The sequence below is a fragment of the Acinonyx jubatus genome, chromosome B3 (genome assembly GCF_027475565.1).
Source record: "Acinonyx jubatus isolate Ajub_Pintada_27869175 chromosome B3, VMU_Ajub_asm_v1.0, whole genome shotgun sequence".
NCBI lineage: Eukaryota > Metazoa > Chordata > Mammalia > Carnivora > Felidae > Acinonyx > Acinonyx jubatus.
The window spans coordinates 112,348,316-112,364,686 of record NC_069386.1 but is presented as its reverse complement, the minus strand read 5'-3'; the positions used below and the strand labels follow the sequence as shown (position 1 = coordinate 112,364,686).

The window sequence follows — 16,371 nt, the reverse complement described above, 5'->3', positions numbered from 1 at the left end:
ATGAGATTGGAAAGGAAGAAATTAAGCTGTTCCTATTTGCAGATAATTGTCTATGTTAAAAACACATACACACAAAACAAAACTTAAGGAATCTACCAAAAAAATCTTCTTACAACTAAGGTGACTTAGAACACAGGATACAAGGCCAATGCACAAAAAACTGTATTTCTATACACTAGCCATGAAAAATTAGGAACTGAAATTAAGAAAAAATAGAATAGTTCCCCAAAGGAGGGAAATACTAGGTATAAATCTAACAAAACGTGTAGGATCTATAGGCTAAACACTACAAAGGGGTGTCTGGGTGGCTTGGTTGGTTAAGCATCCAACTTTTGATCTCAGCTCAGGTCTTGATCTCGGGGTCATGGGCTCCACGCTGGGCAAGGAGCGTACTTAAAAATACATATAAATAAAAACTATAGAACACTGATTCAAGAAACGAAAAGCCTACATAAATAGACATACCATGTACATGGATTAGAAGACTCAACATGGTAAAGATGTCACTTCTTCTTGAACTGATCTATAGGTTTAATGCAACTCTAATAAAATTCCTAGTACAATTTTTTTGGAAGATACAGACAAGATGATTCTGAAATTTATATGAAAAGGCAAACTAATGAGAATACTTTTGAAAAATAAGAATAAAGTTGGAGGAATTACACCACCTGATTTTAAGACTTCCCATGAAGCCACGATAACCGAGACAAGTGTAGCACTGGCAAAAGAATGGACACACAGACCAGTGAAACAGAATAAAGAGACCCATACAACTATGACCAACTGATTTTTGAATAGGCGCAAACAATTCAATGGACAAATGATAGTCTCTTTAATAAACAGTGCTGGGGGGGGTGGGCCTGAGTTGCTCAGTTGGTAAGCATCTGGCTCTTGACCTCAGCTCAGGTCATGATCTCGGCTCAGGTCATGATCTCACAGTTCGTGGGTTCCAGCCCTGCATGGGGCTCTGCGCTAACAGTGCAGAGCCTGCTTGGGATTCTGTCTCTCTCCCTTTCTCTGCTCCTCCCCATCTCGTTCTCCCTCTCTCTTTCTCTCTCTCTCTCTCTCTCTCTCCCCTCTCTCTCTCTCAAAATAAATAAACTTAAAAAAAAACCAACAACAGTGTTAGGATTGAACACCCAAAGGCAAAAAAACAAACCTCAACCTAAATTTCCCATCGTATATAAAAACTAACTCAAGATGGATCACAGATCTAAGCGTAAAGCATAAAACTATTAAATTTTAAAAGAAAAAATCTTAATGCAGGGTCAGGTAAAGAGTGTGAGATGCAACATTAAAAGCATGATCCACAAAAGAAAAACTGAAAAAAAGTCATCAAAACTGAAACCTTCTGCTCTGTGAAAAATATTTTGCTCAGAGAATGAAAAGCTAAGGTGCAGACTGAAGAAAATATTTGCACATCACATATCCAACAAAGCAACTGTATCTAGAATATATAAAGAACCCTCCAGGTGCCTGGGTGGCATCCTGCTCTGTGATGACAGCATGGAGCCTACTTAGGATTCTTGTTCTCTCCCTCTCTCCCAATAAACAAACAAACAAACAAACAAACATTTTAAAAATAAATAAAATAGCTTAAAAAAAAAAAGAGGGGCACCTGGGTGGCTCAGTCGGTTAAGAGTCTGACTTCGGCTCAGGTCATGATCTGGCAGTTTGTGAGGTGGAGCCCTGCATCGGGCTCTGTGCAGATTTTGCTTCAGATTCTGTGTCTCCTTCTTTATGTGCCCCTCCCCCGCTCGCGCTCTGACTCTCTCTCAAAAATAAATAAACATTAAAAAAAAAAAAGAACTCTCAATACTCAAGAGTGGGAAAACAAATAACCCAGTTTAAAAAATGGGCAAGACCTGGACAGATATTTCACCAAAGAGGACATACACATATAGCAAATAAGTACATGAAAAGATGTTTAACATCATTAGCCATGAATGAAATGCAAATTAAAACCATAATGAGATACTACCACACACTATTGGAATGACGAAAATAAAAAATACGGACAATTGTAAGGCTTGGTGTCGGGGTGTGGAACAACTGTTGCTTACATGTAAACTTACATATTGCTGTTGGAGATGCATAATGGTATATCCACTCTGGGAAACAGTTTGGCAGGTTTCTTTTTAAATGTTATTTATTTATTTTGAGAGAGAGCATGCGAGCAGGGGAGGGGCAGAGAGAGAAAAAGAGAAAGAGAGAGAGAGACAGAGAGAGAGAGAGAGAGAGAGAGAGAGAGAGAGAGAATCCCAAGCAGGCTCCATGCTGCCAGTGCAGAGCCAGACTCAAGGATTGAACTCACTGTGAGATCATGACCTGAGTGGAAATCAAGTGTCGGAAGCTCAACGACTGAGCCACCCAGGCGCCCCAGTTTGGCAGTTTTTAACATAAACTTCCACATACACTTACCATTTGACCCTGCAATCCCACTCCTACTTATTTACCCTAGAGAAATAGGCACTGTGTTCACAGAAAAATCCGTACACAAATGCTACTGCAGCTCTATTCATCAGGGCCCCCAACTAGAAATAATCCAATGTCTTTCAACAGGTGAATAAACAATGGTGCACCCATACAGTGAAATAGTATTCTTCAACAAAAAGGAATGAACTAGCGATACATGCAACAACATGGATAAATCTCAAAGGCATTACGTTGTGTGAAATCATACATCCTACATGATTCTATTTATATGGCATTCTGGAAAAGATGAAATTACAGTATAGGGACCAGATCGGTGGTTGCAGAGTGAAGGGAGGGGAAGCACATGACTACAAGGGGGTAGCATGAGGGAAGTTTTTGGGGGTGATGGAGCTGTTCTGTTTCCTGGTCATGGTGGTGATTAATCTATTCACATTAAAAGTCTGCGTGCTAAGGGCGCCTGGGTGGCTCTGACTCTTGATTTCGGCTCAGATCACGATCCCAGGGTCCTGGGTGGAGCCCTGCATCAGGCTCTGCGCTGAGCGGGGAGCTTACTTAGGATTCACTCTCACTCCCTCTGCTCCTCTCCCTGGCTCCTGTGCTGTCCCTCTCCATCTCTAAAATTAAAAAAAAAAAAAAAAATCTGTACACCAAAGATAGGTCAATTTTTCTGCATGTGAAATTAAAAAGAAAAAAAAAGTGACAGGAATGAACATATACTTATAAACGGAAATAACTACTCTGAACAAAATGAATATTCCATGAGGACTTCAGAGAGGAGAGAGATACCTTGTCTTGGAGGGAGTGATGCTTGAGCTGGATTCTAAAGGATGATTTAGAATTTATTTGGGCCAAAGGAAGGTCAGTTCAGACAGGAGAAATAACAAGTGTCAAGGCCCTAGGGCAGAAGGAAGTATCCTTCATTGTCATCTGAAACTGACCAGAGCAAAGGGGGTGCCCTGGGGGGTGGGAGAAGTGGTGGGAGGGAGGGAGAGGTATGAAAGTCCAGACTGGAGCAGTAAGAGAGTCAGACTGTGCTGGACTATGGGTATGGTTTTTATTCCAAGAAGGATGGGTAGCCAAGGTTTTTAGGCAAGTGTAACACAAGATCAGGTCTAGGTTTGGGGGGTTTTGTTGTTGTTGTTGTTGTTGTTTAAAGATTTTATTTTTAAGTAATCTCTACACCCAATGTGGGCTGGAACTCACAACCCTGAGATCAAGAGCGGTATGCTCCACTGACTAAGACAGCCAGGCACCCTAGATCTAGGTTTTGGAAAAGATCACTTGGAGGGGCACCTGGGTGGCTCAATAGGTTAAGCGTCTGACTTGATTTCAGCTCAGGTCGTGATCTCATGGTTCAGAGGATTGAGCCCTGCGCCAGGCTCTGCATTGACCGCGAAGAGCTCTGTCTCTCAAAATAAATAAATAAACGTGAAAAAAAAAACAAAACAAGAAAAGAAAAGAAAAAGATCACTTGGGCTGCCCTAAGGAGAAGGGTTTCAGGGGGAGTGGAGATACAGCCTAAGTATGCAGGGATCTTGGGAGTTGGAAAGAACCTCTAAAACTGGGTTTTTCAGTTTGGGTACCACTGACATTTTGAGTCAGATAAATTTTGTTCTAGGGGCTATTGTGTGGATGTTTAGCAGCATATCAGGCCTCTATCTTCTAGATGCCAGTAGCACTGACCTCCCCACCTCCCAATAGTGACAACCCAAAATGTATCTAGACATTGCCAAATGTTCATGGGGTGGGGGTGGGGGGCAAAATCATCCCTGGTTGAGAACTACGGATCTAACATAATCAAATCCAGTGCTTCTGGGTTCATAATAGATTCACAATAGAATTATCTGGACAGCTTAGAAGATACAAATGCTGGGCCTCACACCAGACCAACTGAAGTGGAATCTTTGGAGGAGGCTGGACTGGGATGGGGTGGCGCAGGGCATCTGTATAGCTTTAAAATTTCCCCAGGTAATTCTGCTCAGCCTGATATTCGAGTACCACCTGCCTAGTCTAATGCTCTCCATCTACAGAGCAGAATATGGAAGCCCGGAGTAGAGAATGACCTACTGAACTAGCGGCAGAGTAGCTCTAGAATCCAAGATTCCTGACTCCTCGACCAGTGCTCATTCCATTAGACTATGTCACCTCTTAACAGCTGCACAGAACTTGCCCTTGGCAAGCCGTGGAAGCCCAGCCTTCCTGAATTACCAGCTCTGGCCTTCTGAACCTGGTAAGGGTGCCATCTCCCCTGATGGCAGAGCCCAAGGCCTCCCCCCTTCCTGTCACTCCTGGAGCCTCGTCCATCCTTCTTCTATTCCCACTGCCGGGTTTAGGGTGACCAAAGTATCCTAATGGTTATAACAGCAGGTGCTGTAAAAGCTGGGGAAAAAAAATGAATTGCGTACCTACTCAGGACCTACTCCCGAGACCCAGGTAATAGAGCTGCCCTTGCCCTCCAGGAGTTGACAGGTCCAGTGGGAGTAAACAGATAATTCCCATAAAATGCAGTAGAATGCCGGAGTGCGGCAGGCTGCAGTGGGCCTGCTGCGAGAGAGGTATTTTGCCTGCTCTGGGAGCTGCGTGAAACCCCAGCAGAAGGAACCTCTTGAGCAAAGCCCCAGGGAGGGCTGTGCAGCAAACCACCAGCAACTGCTAGAGTTTGGAGTGACTGGAGGGCAAGTGGCTGTTGGAGCTAAGCACTGGCTGGAAGAGTTTAACCTTCCCGACCACCCCAGAGAATAAGTGACCTGCTTGAGGTTGTGCAACTGGTGACCAGCTGGCAGAGTTGGGCTTCCCCTCAAAGTCTAGGTGGCTCAAAACTCCTGGGCTATCCTGTGTCTCTAGGCAGGCCCAGGCAAGGAAGGAGAAGGCGCAGAAGGGGTCAAAGTTGTTAGCTGACCATTTCACGGATGTTCATACTGAAGCATCCTTTTGCAAAGTGAATACTCCCCAAAATGTGTTTTGTGGTGTAATAAGGCCTCAAGAATGGTTTCGTTTACATACAATGGCTAGGCATATAAAAGGGTTCTGCTAGGGTTGAAACTAAGCACTTTAGCGGCCAATGTATTATCATCCATATTTTAGGGATGAGAAAACAGAGGCTTTGGTCACTGTCTTGAAAAGTCACACGGCTAGAAAATGGCAGGGCCAAGATTTGGATCCAGAATGGCCCAACTTCAACGTTTTGGACCACTGATTCTCAGACCTCAATATCTGAGTCACTAGCAGGAAATTACTAGAAATGCAGATTCCTGACCCCACCCCAGAGCATCTGAATCCCCACCCAGACCATCTGATTCACTGGGCCTGGGTCCAAGCTCAGGAATTTGCATTCCACAAGCACTACAGGTGAATCTAAACCACGTAACTCTCAGGCCGCACTTGGCCATACCTCCACCTCTCTCTAATCCAGAGACCTTACAGCTGTTCCAGGGTCTCAGGTGGCAGAGGTCCTGGGCGGGCGGGGCCCAATCCGAAGAATTTGGGGGTTTGTGCAAACGACCTGAAGCCGTGGGACTCTGCGATGGCAGATCGCGTGCTGCAACCGGGCCAGGATGGGATCCTGGGGAGGGGTGCCTTGGAGGTCGCTGTTGACGTGGCCAAGCCCGCTAGGGGCCTGGCACCCCACACGCTCACCTGCCGCGAGGTGCGCCCACGGTCCAGAATGACCCATGAATACATCCGTCGCGGTTCCCTAATTTCGAGGGACTTTCACCTTCCTCCTTGAATAAAACCTAATACCCCCATCCAAAAATACCTGCCCAGCCCCTCCTCGCGAGGGGACCGGCTCCAAGTGCGCCAGGAGGGCCCTGATAGTCGGGCCTGGGACGGAGGATCCGGCGTATCGCCTCCCGGTCGGAAGCTGCAGTGCAGGTGGAGGGACTGCCTCTCGCGGCCCCGCGCGGGTAAGAAAGCGGAGCGCGGACTGCATTGCTTAGGGGGCGGGGAGCTCGGCGGATGGCTTTCGTCGGCCTTCCCGTCCGGGTCGGAGCTCTCCGCCGTCCCCGCCGCCATCGGGCACCTGCAGAGCCGGTCCAGTCGGGGCGGGCCGGCTCCGGCCCCTGGACTCTCAGGCCTCCTCGACCCTGCTGGACGCCACTCTGCGGCCCGCCGGGTCAGCGAAGGGTTAAGGAGGCTCGCTCCCTCCCCTCGGCTCCCTCACCCTTGGAAAGTCCCCGAAATGACGTTTCAACCCAACAATTAAAAAAGAGTTTAATTATAGAGGCAGGCTCTGGGAGCTGGAACAAACTCGGTGGGTCGGCGGGGCCGGTAAACAACTCCGGAGCGAGCGGGCCAGGCTGGCCGCCGCCCCGCGTTGCCCGCGCCCCGGGAGCGGGGGAGGGGAGAGGCGACCGGGAGTTGGAAAAGCGGAGGAAATTCGAGGAATCGGAGTTCTCTTGGGGGGGGGGGGGGGGGATTGGGAAAAAAGACTTTTTAGCTAGCCTGCGGCTCCGGGGCCGCGTGATGGTGCTTCTAGCCAGTCCTGCAGCCCCGGGCGGGGGGGACAGCGGGCCAGGCCTGGGGCCGGGCAGGCGGCCCCACCCGCTCCGGGTCCCCCTTCTCCCTCGCTTTTCGACCCCTCCTCCATCCCCCCAGCAGAGCTTCGCGAACCCTCCAGAATTAAAGACCAATGGGTCTTTTGGGGTGGGGGGGAGGCAGATAAAAGGACGAAATAGCTTCACATCAGGACGCAGACTAACCTTGTGGTTTTAACGCGCAGCCTGCTCTGTCCTGAAATCTGGAACTCATTACCTCATCACCAAGAAACTGCACGACCCCCTCCCTTTCTTGGAGCTGGGTAAAGGAGCGAGCAAACACCCCTTTAAGAAAGAAACCTACACTTGAGTGATTTAAATTAAGGTGGATGGAAGTTATTTCCCTTTCTGGCGCTTGCCAGATTTCAAGAAAAGCTGAACTATGGGAGCAGGGGGAGGGAAGCAACAGGCGGCTGGACAGCAGCAGAAGGAAAGGCAAGGGGCAGCAGCCGGGTTAAAAATGGGGGCCATCAATTTAAGTCAGAGGGGCCAAATAAAAGCAGACCCGGCTGGGATCACGTAGGTTGGTGGTTGCAGCAAAAGTTCTGTGTTTCGCAAAGATGAAAAATAACCGGTTCCTAAAACAGTTGTGATTTGGAAGGTTTCCCTGGGTCTGCTCGGAGGTTGACGAATACACCAGAAATGCAATAAAAATGCGTGAGTGTGTGTGGGTGGGTGGGTGGTGGTGGTGAGAGCGCGACTCGAGCGCTCTGCTCCGCCCGCCCTGTCCTTTCCAAAGAAACGTGCTCATAATGGGGTGACCTAATTACATCGCAATGGAACCCGCTCTTAGCCACTCAGCGCACGGGGTTTCATAACAGACCCGGCCGCCTTGAGTGCTGGGAAGAAACGTGCGAGGGCTGAGGAGGCGGCCGGGCACGCGGGGAAATAGGAAAGAAACACAGCCCCGCGATTTCCGCCTGGGTCTTCGCTCCAGCACCCGGGGGCCGTGGGCGACACGTTAACAACTTTTTATTTGGGTGGAAGGAGAGGCCTCTGAAGCTAACAGTAAATATATTACAGTCTTAAAAGGAGTAATAATCTATGGGGGGGTGGTTGGAAGATCCCATGCCCCCTTCCCCCCATCCCGCCCAAACAGCGCAGCGTGACAAGCCATATGTTCCGTTCCCGTGGGGGCGGGGGAGAAGCAACAAGAAGTTAAAAGTGTCGCCTCCCCCATTTCTTTACCTTCATTCTTGCCAAAGTAACTTTTTTCATTGTTCAAGCGTCTAGGGGTGTGTGCGTGTGTCCCATAGTTCAGAGCGCTCGTGGAAAGTTGTGCGTTATTGGTGTTTCGGGGGGGGGCGAGGAGGGCGGATTGGAAAGGACATTCATGAGGATTCATGTTTTCTTTTTGAAGAAGTTTAAGGGTTGAATGCGTGAAATAAATCCCACTCCCAAGCCTGTTAAACAAGCAAGCAATCCTTACGGGCGGTGGTCTTTTTCGCTACTGCCCCTCCCGCCGTTCGGTTGCGAAGCACAGGAGAGTGTAGACGCGTGCGGCGCGCGAAACCGTGCTGCGCTCTCCCGGCCGGGCCCGGTCCCCCCCCCCCCCAGGGAAAAACTCTCCCTAGTTTCCCCCACCACTCTACCTCCCCCACGACCTGCTGAAAAAAAAAACCCCAAAACTAAACTAAACTAAACTAAAAACCTTAGACCCGAATGCTTTCTGCGTCCCAAATTCCCGATGTTCTGGTCCTGCTTGGTTTGCGGAAGGCAGCCGAGTGCGGAAGAAAACTCGGGAAAAGAGTTAAGTTGTGGGGGGCACTTGGAGAAATTTCAGGGGAGATCTGCTCAAGATGGAAACCGCAGCCCGGGCGCTAAGGACGGGTTCTGCTCCCGCCTGCAAAAAGAGAAAGTCGAGCCCGCCTTCCTGCCCGACAAAAAAACAACAACACAACAACAAGAACCCCGAAGAGGGTGGAATGAATGATGTCACAGAGCCGCGCTCGCAGGCTGACAAAGGGGGGGGCGCCCCTCCCCCTCGCGCCGCGCGGCCCCACAGAGGGGCGCCCCAAGCGCCGGGTAGCCAAGCGAGAGACTCGAAACTTTTCCTCTTTAAGAAAAAAAAGTTGTGCGCTGCTTGCAGTTGGTTTTTTTTTTTTTTCTTAGCCTTCTTTCCTCGTTTCCCCTCCCCCTTCTTCCTTTTGAAAGTTTCTTTTTTTTTTTTTCTTCCCGAGTTTGACCGCATGGCTGATTCAACTTCAGTGTCAATCACCCTTTTTTTCCTCCTCTTCCTCATTTAAATAAGTTTAAAGCTCCTCCTCCCCCGGTCCACCAAATCTGAACTTTATAAATTGGGCTTCGCGCGCCGCAGTCGGGGAGAGTCAGAAAGGCGAGGGGCGCCGGGAGCAGGCGTGTGGGACTCCAGACCGGAGAGCCGGAGGCTGCGCCTTCCCCGCACCGGGACCTTCGCGGCACACCAGATCCTCGTCCCTGCCCCGTGCGAGCGCCCAGGATGACCACCACCCTCGTGTCTGCCACCATCTTCGACTTGAGTGAAGTTTTATGCAAGGTAGAGTGGGGCGGAGGGTTCGCTTTTCAAAGTTTTCTTTTTCCTCTTTTGCCTAAAGAAAGAACCCTCAAAAGTTCAGGTCTTGGAAAGTAGGAAGGAGAGGAAGAGAGGCAAGATGGTTCTATTTTCCGCCTTACTTTCCCCCCAGTTTAAAGGAATTTGGCTCTCTCCTTCCCACCCTTTGAGTTTCAACAGGTCCTGGCGGCTACTGCATGGGAATTTGGAGATCAGAGTTTTGGGGGGCGAAGTTTGCGTGGCGAGGCCGCCCGAGGGATGCGGGTCATTTGCTGGGACCTTTTTTTTTTTTGGTGATTCCGTCGCCCGTAATGTGCTGCTTGAGCCCGGTTTCGCTGGTCTGCTCGGTTTGCCTGTGCGCGCTCTGGGTCTCGCTGTCGCCGGGAGGGGTTCGAGTCTCCAGCCACACCGCCAGCCAGTGGGGTCAGCAGGGGCTCCCCTTGGGGAAGTGAGTCTCCGGACGACATCTCTACTGGGATGTCTGATGTGGAAGGGCTGGGAACCTACGAGAAAAAGGCCAAGAGTTGTGATTCAAAAGGATGTTGCAGAACGGGTTTGCAGTAGGACTTCAGTTCGCCCCAGCTCGTCCAGGCTTCCTTCTGGGATCGCCTACAGTACTGCAAACTTTGGGGTGATAATGGTACTAGGCTTGACCCGTTTACCTGTTTTCTGAGGGGGTTGAGGGGGGCCTGGAGAACAAAATGCCGGCCTGAGCTCAAGGGGCTCTGCGAGGAAGGATTTAATGGGGCCTCCTTAAGTGGCGTAGCTTGCCAGCCTGTGTGAAAAAAAGCAGGTTTTAAACACAATTTTCCATGAATGCGGTTTAAGTGTACACAGCAAAAGCCTTTGGATGTTAGATTATGTTCATCTCCTCTCCCCACTTTGAAAGCGGGGAGCTGCTAGGCTACTTTTAATTGCTAAAGTGTTTTGCCTTCTTTTAAACACGTTGGGTCATGTCGCTCTCTTTTCCCAGCTTGCTTCTCCAGTCGGCCCAGCTGCCAGGGCCCCAGGGCTGCAGGGTTGGGGTGCAGGGACTCCGAGGAGCTGAAGAACAACATCAAAAAAAGTTTGAATTTCAGCTTCCTTCCCTCTCTGGGCTTTCCCAAACTCCAGTTGCCCTGGCAGCTAACCTGAGCACTGTTGCACTCCTTCCTTCTCTTCCCGGCTTTCTCACTCTTTGATCTATTTCTCTTTCCCTCGCTCCCTACCCCCGCCCCCCCCCCCCCCGGACTTTTTAAATGAACCTTATTGTTGGGAACCGGGCTCTCAACTTGGTTCCTGTAATCCGCTCTGTGGGGTGGTTGCTGTTACAGATTCCCGAGCCCCTGCAGCTGATCCTAAGGGACCAACTTTAGAATTTGCACAATGACACCCACATGGGCTGGGAGCCAACTCCCTGGTCCCCAGCTTGTGCCCTTTCCGAATCTTGGGTACAGATTGGGCAGGTGACCAGGGTATACCATTGGAACAGAAACCTGTCTGTGGTGGCTCTGCTTCCCTCCCCCCAAATCTGCTATTGACTGGGAGGCGGGTGGGGGGATTTGGTGCTTTCCTTTTCCTTCCCACCTGCAGCTTTGCGTTAAAGATTAAACACTGGCGCTCTTATCCAAGCCTGCCCTTGCAGCCAGAACACTAACTGCAAAGGCATCTTCCCAGTGGAGGGGGTGGGGAGATCATTGTAGAAGGCACCTCTTTCCAGGGCATGGGGCAATGAACTTTATTTTAGAATCCCATCCTTCTCCTGCCCCCCACCCCCCACCCCAGATGGAGGATTTCTCCTGACCCTTCCTCTTCCCCTCCTCTTAGCAAGTAAAGCAAAGGCAGTCTGGAAACCTGTTGCCAAAGGAAGGGAACCTTTCTGAAGGAGGAAGTTGAGTCTTGGGAAGCCAGGCGTTTGTTTGTGTGGAGTGTCAATCAAGGAGGGACTGATTAAAAGGAGGGTACTCAGAGTCTCCTGAGGTTTACCTGTTCTTGTTTGGGGGAAAGGGAATCTAGAGAAGTCGGAGTTACGGGAGATCTTTTTAGCTGAGGAATCTACTGGGGAGGTAAAAAAGTTAGATTTTATGGATAAAAGTGGTAGCTTTGGAGACAGGATATGGGGGTGCATTCCAGGGGTCTGCGTGGAGTAGGGTGCATGTATAACAATTTTTTATAGGTTAGGACTTTGTAGTTTCTTATGCATGGGGCCAAAGTAAAGCTAGGTGGCTGGTTTGTGGGAGGGGGCTTGCCAGGGCTGAGTTAGAGGTAGTTCCTTAGAGACACAAGGGGCATTTCCGATTGTGGAGGGGGCTGCACTTAGGGGTACTTTTCTTGGCCCTGGTACATGGCCTTTGTCACCAACCATTCTCTCTCTTCCCTCTCTTCCCTCCAGGGTAACAAGATGCTCAACTACAGTACTCCCAGTGCAGGGGGCTGCCTGCTGGACAGGAAAGCGGTGGGCACCCCTGCCGGTGGGGGCTTCCCCCGGAGGCACTCGGTCACCCTGCCTAGCTCCAAGTTCCACCAGAACCAGCTCCTCAGCAGCCTCAAGGGCGAGCCGGCCCCAGCTCTGAGCTCTCGGGACAGCCGCTTCCGAGACCGCTCTTTCTCAGAAGGGGGCGAGCGGCTGCTGCCCACCCAGAAGCAGCCAGGGAGCGGCCAGGTCAACTCCAGCCGCTACAAGACGGAGCTGTGCCGCCCCTTTGAGGAGAACGGCGCCTGTAAGTACGGGGACAAGTGCCAGTTCGCGCATGGCATCCACGAGCTCCGAAGCCTGACCCGTCACCCCAAGTACAAGACGGAGCTGTGCCGCACCTTCCACACCATCGGCTTTTGCCCGTATGGGCCCCGCTGCCACTTCATCCACAACGCTGAGGAGCGCCGCGCCCTGGCCGGGGCCCGGGACCTCTCCGCTGACCGTCCCCGCCTCCAGCATAGCTTTAGCTTTGCTGGGTTTCCCAGTGCCGCTGCCACCGCCGCTGCCACAGGGCTGCTGGACAGCCCCACGTCCATCACCCCACCCCCCATCCTGAGCGCGGATGACCTCCTGGGCTCACCCACCCTGCCAGATGGCACCAATAATCCCTTCGCCTTCTCCAGCCAGGAGCTGGCGAACCTCTTTGCCCCTAGCATGGGGCTGCCCGGGGGTGGCTCCCCGACCACCTTCCTCTTCCGGCCCATGTCCGAGTCCCCTCACATGTTTGACTCTCCCCCCAGCCCTCAGGATTCTCTCTCGGACCAGGAGGGCTATCTGAGCAGCTCCAGCAGCAGCCACAGTGGCTCAGATTCCCCCACCTTGGACAACTCAAGACGCCTGCCCATTTTCAGCAGACTTTCCATCTCAGATGACTAAACCCCGGGTAGGGAGGGACCCCCTGCCTACTCCACCCCCCATCCTTAACCCTCCCCTCCCTCTCTCCCTGATTCCTGACAACCCCTACATTAACAAGGTTAAGCTCAACCCCTTTCCCCCAGAACCTTGGAATGCCCCTTCCCTCTCCCCTCTCTTGACCCCCCCCCCCCAACATAAGGACAAGTCAATTTGTCAGTAGCTTCCTCTGGCTTGAAACCCCCTCTCCTCGATTTTATAGCCCACTTACCATGCATAACAGACAAGTCCCATATTTGTCAGTAGATGCCTTTTTTCCCTCGGCTTACGCCTTAAGTGCCAAATCACAAAAGAAAAAGCAGTAACAGTTTACAGAAGCAATTTAGTGCCTTGTAATCTAACTTTGTCACTGTGACTACATTACCTCTTCAGCGCCAGAGGGCACCCGTGGGCCTCCCTGAGCCTCTGCCCATGGGGGAGGGGGAGGGGACCCAGAACCAGCAGCTCCCTCCGCTGGCGACCCAACTGCACCTTCCCTTATTTCAGCCTCCCACACCCTCCCCCTCCCCTCTCCCCATGACCCCCCCACACCCCTCTTGGGAGAGTTGTTGCCAGACTTGGGTTTTTGGGGAAACCTATCTTGACATTCAAAACCTTTTTCTTCCCGACCTGAACCTCTGTTGACTAATCTTGCCTGGGTTCGCGTAGGTCTACAGGAAGGAAGACAAAAAGTGGATGAAGATCGCGACATAAGTGGGACTTTGTGATTTAATTTTTTCTTTCTTTTTTTTTTTTTTTTTTTTTAAGTGGGGAGGATGGGGAAGCTAGATGGACTATGAGAGACTTGATTTTGGTGCTAAAGTTCCCCAGTTCATATGTGACATCTTAAAAAAAAAAAATAACAAAAAAATGAGAGAAAAGCTAAAAAAACATGTAAGGGGTGAGCAGTTAATGGTATTCATTCCACATACAATAGCTGTGTTAAAACGATTTCCTGTAGAAGTAGCTTCAATGGTTTTTGCTCTAGAATACCGTAGGTCTATCGTTAGAGCACTCACGCCATGCTTTTTTCCCTGGGTTTTAAACTTCATATAACTTTCAGAAATTGGAGAGCAAAAATTTTGCTTGTCACTGCACATCAATATAAAAAAGCTTATTTAACTTATCAAAACGTATTTATTGCCAAAACTATGCTTTTTTTTTGTTAATTTTGTTCATATTTATCGGGATGACAAATCCATAGAATATATTCTTTTATGTTAAATTATGATCTTCATATTAATCTTAAAATTTTGTGACGTGTCTTTTTCCTTTTTTTTTCCACAGTTTTAATATATTATTCTTCAACGACATTTTTTGTAACTTTACACTTTTTTTGGTTATTTTATTTTAAAAAAATGAAAAATTAATTTAAAAAAATGCAAAAAACTGTTGGATTATTTATTTTAGAAATTTCCCCCCTTTGTGTTGGACTGCAAATTGAGTTTCTTCTTCTTTAGGCCTTTTCAGCTAGGACTGAGAATGTATGTAAAAGTTCTGTGACAGTACAGAAGGAAAACAACTTTTATGTATGGCTTCTAAAAGGGAAAAAACAAACAAAAGAAACCCTTTGACTTCCGCGTGCCCATCTCAAGACATTCCGATTGCAGATTTGAGGTTCTGGATTCCAGGTTTGGAGTTTTCCAATGTTAATGCAAACAGAACTGGCACACACACATTAAGATGAATGTAATTATTATTCCTCTTGCTGGTCACTACCGTCGCTTTCTATTTCTCTTTCTTTGTGTGAATTTATTTAAAAGAAAAAAAAACTTTTTGTAACGACTATTTGCAGTTTAAAAATCAATAAACCCCGTTTTTTTCAAGAAACATGGATGGTGAAGCTGGTTTTACTTGGTTTGTGGTTTTCCTTTGCCTATAGGTTTGTCCTTTGTATAGGATACAGGTGCTGGGGAAGAGGAGGAGTGCTTGTTGCTTTTTTCTCAGCCATAACAGCTAAACCTATGGCTGTAGTTCCCTCCATTGATGCTGGAAGTCTCTGAGCTTAGAGGGGATGGGATGGGAGTTTATTGCAAAGGGAGCCCATACTTCTCTATTATCTTCCCAGCGTGTTGGTTATTGACCAGGGACCAGCCTTGGGTACCTGTGCAGCTTCGGAGGCCTTCAGCAAAAGCTGAAGCACAGTCTTCTCCACTTTACGGTCTTCATTCCTTTGGGTGGTGATTGGAGTGCCAAAATGGTGGAGGGGGAACCTGGCACATGGTACTCCAACCAAGTCTGGGTATGAGTGAGTTCTTTGTGGAGTGTTTGCAGGCTCATTTTTCCCACATGAAATTGACCTGAAACTCTATAGCCTCTCAACACCTGTCTGGGGTGGGCAGGATGAAGGATTGCAGGCTTGGAGAGGAGCATCTAAGATGGTCAGGGGCCCAAACAAGGGCACTGGAGTTGGGGGTGGGTCCACCTGGAGCTGACCTGCACTTCTGTATTTGGAGGGCTGTTAGGGGGAAGTGGCTATTAAGATGGCCAGTCCTAATGGGAAGTCCTCAGGAATTCCCACCACCTTAAGTCTTGTTACACATGCCAGGCAGGATAGGTAGGTTGTCATCTTGGGAAGAGTCAGGTCCCCCGAGCTAGAAGCACTGCAGCCAAGGCCAGATGACCGCTTTGAAGGGGATATTTTGCTTGCCAGAGGGGTTGGATCCTTCTGAAAACCCTAAGTCTGGTTCTTGGTTCTTGGGAGCCGTTCTTTTCGGGGAGGCAGGGATGGATATTGCTATTTGAGGCTGCCTTTGGTTCCTTGCACTAAGTTTTGGGGGGTGAGCTGAATTTCTACCTTCACTTGATCTCTCCCGAAGTTACGTCTGCAGCAGACATTGGCTGGGCTGCCCTTGAGGCTTGGGAAGACCTACCTTATGCACCCTGTCAACTCTTCCTTCCCTGCTGGGGGGAGGGGGGGGGGACAGATGCCCTTTCCTAGGGCAGCGACTGCTGGTGGAGGGAGGGGACAGCAGCCCTTCCTGGGACTGGAGTGAACCCAGGCTGCCAGTGCGTGCAGAGGGAACGAGGGTGTGTGTGTGTGTGTGTGCGTGCGCGCGCGTGGTGGTGGTGGTGGTGGTGGTGGTGGTGGCATGTGATCTTCCTTGCTGACTAAAGGCAAAAAGACATTTAATTGTTTACCTTGAGCTCATTCCCTGCAGGCGTAGGTGAGCATATGGCAGACATCTAATTCTCTGGCTCATGGTGACACTGGCTGGGTTCTCAGAGGCTACGCATACCCATCGGTCTGCTCAGAATTTCTTCAGTTGGAATCCATCACTCGAGTGATACCAAAATTAGAAACATAGACTCCAGGATGCCTTTGAGGGTGGGGGTTGCCTGAGGGTGGGGGGTGCCACAGGCAAGGAGATACTCGCTATGGCCTTGGGAAACTCTCCGTACCTAAGCCTTGACCCTTTTCCCCACCTAAGAGTCTCCATGGGAAACACAGGCTGGGATTTTGGCTACTCAGGCCCTGCATGGTTATCACCACAAAGTTGGATTTTCTGCCATCTACATCTTCA

General features: G+C 49.7%; 1 protein-coding gene across 1 annotated transcript; it reads left to right on the top strand.

Annotated features, from left to right (window-relative positions):
* The first annotated feature begins 9,250 nt into the window (after nt 1–9,250).
* On the top strand, nt 9,251–14,677 carry ZFP36L1 (ZFP36 ring finger protein like 1). Its single transcript, XM_027066014.2, has 2 exons — nt 9,251–9,486; nt 11,873–14,677. Exons 1-2 carry the CDS (start codon nt 9,430–9,432, stop codon nt 12,830–12,832), a joined length of 1,017 nt encoding a protein of 338 aa, XP_026921815.1. The 5' UTR covers nt 9,251–9,429; the 3' UTR covers nt 12,833–14,677.
* The last annotated feature ends 1,694 nt before the right edge of the window (nt 14,678–16,371 follow it).

What these genes read in the sequence shown, in the direction of transcription:
- ZFP36L1 (XM_027066014.2), top strand. Translation starts at nt 9,430, where the DNA reads ATGACCACCACCCTCGTGTCTGCCACCATCTTCGACTTGAGTGAAGTT. An exon ending in TGAGTGAAGTTTTATGCAAG is followed by an intron (nt 9,487 to 11,872) that starts GTAGAGTGGGGC and finishes TCTTCCCTCCAG; the next exon opens with GGTAACAAGATGCTCAACTA.